The sequence below is a fragment of the Pipistrellus kuhlii genome, unplaced genomic scaffold (assembly GCF_014108245.1).
Source record: "Pipistrellus kuhlii isolate mPipKuh1 unplaced genomic scaffold, mPipKuh1.p scaffold_m20_p_3, whole genome shotgun sequence".
NCBI lineage: Eukaryota > Metazoa > Chordata > Mammalia > Chiroptera > Vespertilionidae > Pipistrellus > Pipistrellus kuhlii.
Window position 1 is genome coordinate 160,701,932 of NW_023425529.1, and position 7,792 is coordinate 160,709,723.

Genomic DNA, 7,792 nt, shown 5'->3' on the forward strand with positions numbered 1-7,792 from the left:
GCGTGTAAAGTTGCCTGAAAGCCAAAAAACTATTATTCTTAATATAATCTTAACTTCTTTTAGCTATGGGTGTAGAAAAGTTTTCTGGGGTAAAATTTTTAGAAATGGCAATAAGATTAGATACCATATTTCTTGTTTCTCTCAGTAGTGGGAACATGAATTATTAAAGAATTCTGATTAATAATAATCAGTTGGTTGAGGCATCATTTGGTCAGCAGCAGCTTTCTAGATTTCATGATGCTTATGACTGTGGGAACATCTTAAGATAGTTCCAATTCCTAGGGAGAGAGTGGGGGACAAATAAAACACAGACACACACAGTGATTTTAGTACTCCAGTTAACGACGTCCCGTAGGACAGGATGGTTCCCCAAAATAAGAGACACATTTGATTGGGGACCAGATAAGACAAGAAAGGCTTCTGTTGGTAGGCTGATGCTGGAGCACCACAATTCTTTCACCTTTGTCATCAGAGGTCCCACTCCAGGAGACGGACACGAGGTCCTGGAGTGTGATGTTTCTTCTGCATTAGACTCAGCTCATATCCTGCCCCAATGCCTGCCTGTGACTTTTTCTTATGAGGCAAAGTTTAGAGTTTTGAAAAGTAAAGGGTTTCAGAAGGCTCTAACCTTTCACGTAAGCCCGATCTGTTTCAGAGTCTAGGCTAGCCCCGAGAGGCCCTAGAATACTGAGTGTGTTATTCAGCCTCTCTGGACTCGAATCACCTCACCTGTCTCATCATTCTAATCATACTGCATGCTTTCAAACGGTCCCACCCAAACTCATATGTTGAAGCCTTAACCCTAGAACTTCAGAATATGACCTTATTTGGAAATAGGGTGGATGCAGATGTAATTAGTTAAGATGAGGTCATGCTGGGGGTAGAGTGGTCCCCTTCCAAGGACTAGAGTCCTTTTAAAGGGAAACTTTGGACACAGAGAAGCGACCACAGGGGGACACCGTGGGAAGACTGGGGTTGTGCTGCCACAAGCCAAGGAACCACTAGAAGCCCAGGTGAGGCCTGGAAGATCCTCCCCTAGCGCCTGCAGAGGGAGCCTGCCTGCCCACACCTTGGTCTGGGCCTTCTGCCTCCAGGCCATGAGAGAATAAATTCTGTTGTGTTAGTGACTGCTCTATGGTACTTTGTTAGACGGCCCTAGGATAAGGTGAGCAGACTTGCAGCTTTTGGTGGGACAGTCCTGATTTTGAACAATTTGTCCCGCATCTTGTGGCGTCTTAAAATCGGAACAAATTGTTCAAAATCGGGACTGTCCCGCCAAAAGCGGGACGTCTCATCACCTTACCCTAGGACACTAATCAGTAGACTTACCTGGGAAGGTTTAGGGAACACTGACTAGAGTAGGCGATGCGTGAGTGAGGTCCTGGCTTCCCCGGGCAGCCCATTCTTGGCTGTCCTCTCCTGTCCTTCGGCAGGTGTAGTGGGCCTGGGACAAAAGCATTGCCCTCAGTTTTGCCTCCTCAGCTACTAAAATACAAAGTGTCGAAAAAGAAACACAAAAGGTCACTCGCATGAGAAAGAAGCCATTTCAGCAAATGCCCCTCTTTGCCGAAGTTACCAGGCAAACATGTTATTGTTTATTTTCCACTCTTCTCTCCGACCCCTAGGGATGCAAATCCCCAGAACCCCAAAAGAGACCTCTTGGAAAGTACTCCATGATTTGTGGCAGGGAAGGTCAGATTGCTTGAAAATGACTAATGATTAGTTTACAGTGCTTGTAGCGCAGGTTCCAAAACAATGGAATTAATCTTTAGAGGGAGAAATTAAAAGGTAGTTTGCTCCCTCGGGAGCTGTGCGGGTTGGCACATTAGGCTGATGAGCGCTCTTCGGGACAGACAGCAGAACCCCAGGACGCCTCATTGTTTAATCAGCACGGGAGATATCAAGTTGATTAATCCGAGCTCTCCTCCGACAGAGCTCTCGGCGCCACTGTCCTGGAGCCATTTCCATTCCCCAGGATTCCATGGCTCTGCAGGGCACAGGGGCTGCTGACAGTGGGCAGAAATGGGGCTCCTTTGCCTTGGGCATCCCTCTACTTCGGGGTGCTGTTGTCATTTGGTTTGTTGCGAACAGGACTCCACAGGGCAGCAACCTTGGAGGGCACTTGCAGTAGGGATGGGGCTTTTCCTTCCCTCCTATGTCTGCAGAGCCATCCACGTTTTTTGTGCCCGAAGCTCCAGTCTAAGGGCGCGTGAGGGAGGCCCTCACAATGTGCACATGCTGGCAGGTTGGACAACTTCCGGGCTCCCTGCATCCCACATCTGCAAAGATGGCCACTGAGTTCCTGCCGCTGTGTTTTTCCTGAGGGCGGCGCACCTGGAGGAGTAGAAAGGGCTTCTGGTGGCTGGTTTCATTTTGACCATCCTCAAGTAGAGCGTTCCCAGACAGGGCCTGGTCCCGAGCCTAAACTTGGGGTGAAGGCAATTAAACAAATCTACACTACTTTTGTCACTTGGCCCTTAGTGTTCTAGGTCCAATCAAGACCATGTGTTTCCATTTAAAAAAAATATATTTAAAAGTATTATATATATTTTGCCCGGCCCGTGTGGCTCAGTGGTTGATCATTGATCCATGAACAAGGAGATCGCAGTTTGATTCCCAGTTGGGGCACAGGCCCAGGTTGGGGGCTTGATCCCCAATGGATGGCTTGCAAGAGGCAGCCGATCCATGATTCTCTCTCATTATTGAAATTTCACTCTCCCCTCTCCCTTCCTTTCTCTGAAATCAATAAAAACATACTTAGGAAAAAAAATATGATTATCTCTCTTTTGATTGATACAGTTACGCTCATTTATCCATTTTATTTACTAGTACATGGAAGAAGACCGTTACAAAGCAGTGAGGGTTGGTGAATTCGGGGGAGCCCATTAGAGTTACTCCCAAGGAAAGTGCCTGTCATCTGTGTGTCCTGGTGGTGGCTCCGAAGCAGATGTGAACCTCAGGCCTGCACAGGACTCGCATTCCTCTCACATGTGATTGTGCGTTTGTATGATGCTCCGCTAACCAGGAAAGGAGTGTGTGTGTGTGTGGTAAATAATTGAGCTGAGGAGTAAACCTGACCAGGAGGGGAACAGTAAGTTGTGCGAATAAGTGATATTCTTACGTTTAATCAAGATGCCCTTGGCAATTAGAAATTTGATGAAACTTTCTGGCATTTTTAATTCCATGATTTGGAATTGTGCAGTACATTTCTTGGTCCTCGGTCTCCATTTTCACAGTCTGACATTTCACTGTCTCCTAATTTTAGAATCTTGAAGTGCTTTTAAAGTGATAGCTTTGACAACTTTGAAATCTTATTCTAAGGGCAGCAAAGAAAGTTAGCATGTACATATTAGCATGATTTTTATTAGTCTTTAAGAGAAATAAAGCTTGCTATTTTGAAAAGTCAACTTTAAACAAGGAACATGTATCAGTATTATTGAAGAAAATACTTTTTTTGTTCATTTTTAACTTGTAACAAATAATCTTGGTGAATATATTATAATAGGTAGTAAAATTTATATTAAGAATTTTACTATTGCTTCCCTCCCTACCTACCTCTTGTCCTTCCCCTCCTCCCCTCCTCCCCTCCTCCTTCTCAACTCCCTCTCCCACTTTCCTTTGGGAGCTGTGGCCTTTGGTTTTGCCATGGGGTCCCCCTTCTCCCCCTTCCATTTGGGTTACGTGATATAACAGAGCAGCAGAATGTAGGTGCTCTGTCGTCCTGTCTCCCTGGAAAAACTGCCCCGGAACCCCGGGCACGCTGGAGCCTGAGGCTTTCAGGAGCCAACGGCCTTTCCGTTCGACAGTCTTGTCTTCGGAGCAGGTATCACTGCGCATCTTGGAGACAAGCCACTTCGGAATAGAAAAGATTGTGCTTTTCCTCAGAAGGAAGGAGCCCTGTCCTGCCTTCGGGGAAATCTTATTTTCCAAAGAACCTCGGAGACGCCGGCCGACCGCTGTGAATTCACAGGTCGTCTTCTGGTGCGTGTGACACCTGAGACATGAGCCGGCTCTCCAGTTTTTTGAGAGACACACTATGGAATCGGATGCCGGACCAGATCTCCGTGTCCGAGTTCATCGCCGAGACCACCGAGGACTATAACTCGCCCTCTACCTCCAGCTTCACCACGCGGCTGCACAACTGCAGGAACACAGAGACGCTGCTGGAGGAGGCGCAAGACCAAGATAGAACAGCTTTACAGAAGGTGAAGAAGTCTGTGAAAGCCATCTCCAACTCTGGTCAAGACCATGTACAAAATGAAGAAAACTATGCCCAAGTTCTGGACAAGTTCGGGAGTAATTTTTTAAGTGGAGACAACCCGGACCTTGGCACTGCTTTTGTCACATTTTCGACTCTTACAAAGGAACTGTCCGCCCTGCTGAAAACTCTGCTCCAGGGGCTGAGCCACAACGTGATCTTCACCTTGGACTCCCTGCTGAACGGAGACCTCAAGGGAGTCCAAGGAGATCTCAAGAAGTCATTCGACAAAGCTTGGAAAGATTATGAGACAAAGTTCACCAAAATTGAGAAGGAGAAGAGAGAGCATGTGCAGCAGCACGGGGTGTTCTGCAGGGAGATCACGGGGGCGGAGATCACGGAGGAGACTGAGAAGGAGCTGCGCCTCTTCCAGCTGCAGATGTGCGAGTATTTCATCAAAGTCAACAAGATCAAGACCAAAAAGGGCGTGGGCCTGCTGCAGGATCTCATCAAGTACTACCACGCCCAGTGCAATTTCTTTCAAGATGGCTTGAAAACGTCTGACAAGTTGAAACAGTACATTGAAACACTGGCTGCTCAGTTATATAACACAAAACAGACCCAGGATGAAGAAAAGAAAGAGCTGACGGCCCTCCGGGACTTAATAAAGTCATCTCTCCAGCTGGATCTGAAAGAAGATCCCCAGAGCCGTCAGGGGGGGTCCAGCATGCACCAGCTCCAGGGCAACAAGGAGTACGGCAGCGAGAAGGGGCACCTGCTGAAGAAAAGTGACGGGATCCGCAAAGTGTGGCAGAGGAGGAAGTGCGCGGTCCAGAACGGGATGCTGACCATCTCCCACGCCAGGGCTAACAGGCAACCAGCCAAGTTGAACCTCCTCACCTGCCAGGTGAAGCCGAATGCCAAGGACAAGAAGTCTTTTGACCTTTTCTCACTTAACAGGACGTATCACTTCCGGGCAGAAGACGAGCATGATTACGTAGCATGGATATCAGTGCTGACAAACAGCAAAGAGCATGGCCCAGAGCATGGCCTTCCGCAGGGAGCAGAGCACGGGCGAGAACAGCCTGGAGGACCTGACCAAAGCCATCATCGAGGACGTCCAGCGGCTGCCTGGCAACGACGTCTGCTGTGACTGCGGCTCCTCAAAACCCACCTGGCTTTCTACCAACCAGGGTATTTTGACATGCATTCAATGTTCCGGGATCCACAGGGAAATGGGGGGGGGGGGGGGGAGGGAGGTCCATATTTCCGGCATTCAGTCTCTGGAACTAGACAAGCTGGGAACTTCTGAACTCTTGCTGGCCAAGACCATTGGGAACAATAGTTTCAATGATATTATAGAAGCAAATTTACCCAGCCCCTCACGGAAGCCTACCCCGATGAGCGACATGACTGCGTGGTACATGGATCATCGGTTTTCCAGGAAGACCTGTTCCTCTTCGTCGGCTAAGCTGAACGAACTGATGAAGGCCATGCGGTCCCAGGACCTGCTTGCACTCATCCAAGTCTACGCGGAAGGCGTGGAGCTCATGGAGCCGCTGCTGGAGCCCGGGCAGGAGCTTGGGGAGACCGCCCTTCATCTTGCAGTCTGAACTGCAGACCAGGCATCTCTCCATTTGTTTGACTTCCTTGTCCAAAACTGTGGGAACCTGGACAAGCAGACGGCCCTGGGGAACACAGCCCTGCACTACTGCAGCATGTTCCAGAAGCCCGAGTGCCTGAAGCTGCTGCTCTGGAGGAAGCCCACCGTGGACGTGGTGAACCAGGCTGGAGACACTGTCCTCGACATAGCAAAGGGACTGAAAGCCACCCAGTGTGAAGACCTGCTTTCCCAGGCCAAGTCCGGGAAGTTCAACGGACGCGTGCACGTGAAGTACGATTGGAACCTGCGCCAGGAGGAGATGGAGGAGGGCAACGAGGACCTGGACGACACGCAGAGCCCCATCAAGAAGGAGGGCTTGCCGTGCCCCCAGAGCTTCTGCCACTCCTCCAGCACCTCCCCCCAGGACAAGCTGGGACAGCCAGGGTTCAGCACCCCGCGGGGCAAGCAACGGTTCTCCTACAGCGCCTCCCCCAACCAGATCGTCACCTCCGGGAGCACGGACCTGCCCACGTCACCCACCTTGGAGGCACCTCCGCTGCCTCCTGGAAACGCTGGCAAAGGTCCCCCCCGGCCCGCCTTCCACGCTCCCGCTCAGCATGCAGTCCCCTGGCAGCAGCACCTCCACTGGTTCAGAGAAGCGGCCCCCGCAGCCATCCCCCGGGCACAAGAGAACCCTGTGGGACCCTCCCAGCCCTCTACCTCACGGGCCCTCCAACGAAGGCGCGGTTACCTGGGGTAAGGACATGGGTCCATCCTCCTCCAGTAAGACCACAAACAAGTTCGAGGGGCTGTCTCAGCAGGCGAGCGCCGGTTCCGCGAAGTCTGCCCTTGGCCCGCGACTTCTGCCTAAACTACTTCAGAAAGTGGCCCTCCGGACGCCCGAGACCAGCCACCCTCTCTCCCTGGACCAGGCCAGCATCCCGCCCGAAGGCGCCTAGGAACCGGCGCCGTTGGCAGACCTGCCCAGAAGCCCCCCGGAGACCTGCCCCCAAAGCCCACCGACCTGGCGCCCAGGCCCCAGATCGGAGACCTGCCGCTGAAGCCGGGAGAACTGCTGCCCAAGCCTCAGCTGGGCGACCTGCCCCCCAAACCACACATGAAGGACCTGCCCCCCAAGCCTCGCTGGGGGACCTGCTGGCCAAGGCCCAGCCTGGGGAGGCCCCGCCCAAGGCCCCGCCCAACAACAGCTCCCCCAAGTCCCACCAGCTGGATCTCTCCCCGAAAGTGCCAGCCCAGGACGCCCTCCAGAAGCAGGCCTCCGAGGATGCCAATGACCTAACGCCCACCCTGCCCGAGATGACCGTGCCGCTGCCCAGGAAGATCCACACGGGGAAGAACAAGGTGCGGCGGGTGAAGACGATCTAGGACTGCCAGGCAGACGACGACGACGAGCTGACCTTCCTCGAGGGCGAGGTGATCCTCCTCACGGGGGAGCAGGAGCAGGAGTGGTGGATCGGCCACATCGAGGGAGAGCCTGAAAGGAAAGGGGTCTTTCCTGTGTCCTACCTACGTCCATATCCTGACGGACTAGCAAGGAGGGGCCCCCGCTCCCCGTGCGCACGTGTACATAGCTGCCGTTATATAACGGACTGCCGGCCACTCCGGACCGCGCGGTGTGCCTTGTAAATAAACGCCCTGTTAAGAAAGAAAGAAAGAAAGAAAGAAAGAAAGAAAGAGAGAGAGAGAGAGAGAGAGAGAGAGAGAGAGAGAGAGAGAGAGAGAGAGAAGGAAGGAAGGAAGGAAGGAAGGAAGGAAGGAAGGAAGGAAGGAAGGAAGGAAGAAGGAAAGAGAAGAAAAGAGAAGGAGAGAAGGAAAGAAAAAAGAAAAAAAGAATTTTACTATTTATAAAATATATTGTCTTATAAAATGTGGCCTGTTTCATTTTAAGAAAAGCATAAAAAACCTTTTGTAACAATAAAGCATTCTCTTAACATAACAATACAGGGTGTGCAAAAATTTACAGTTGTGAG

The 7,792-nt window shown here is 51.2% G+C and overlaps 1 protein-coding gene across 1 annotated transcript; it reads left to right on the top strand.

Annotated features, from left to right (window-relative positions):
* The first annotated feature begins 3,839 nt into the window (after positions 1-3,839).
* On the top strand, positions 3,840-7,448 carry LOC118729703 (arf-GAP with SH3 domain, ANK repeat and PH domain-containing protein 1-like). The gene is given in 5 exon segments (XM_036457131.2): positions 3,840-5,234; positions 5,236-6,384; positions 6,386-6,785; positions 6,788-6,940; positions 6,943-7,448. Coding segments are annotated over 5 exon segments (3,441 nt in total). The 5' UTR covers positions 3,840-4,001.
* Positions 7,449-7,792: the final 344 nt, after the last annotated feature.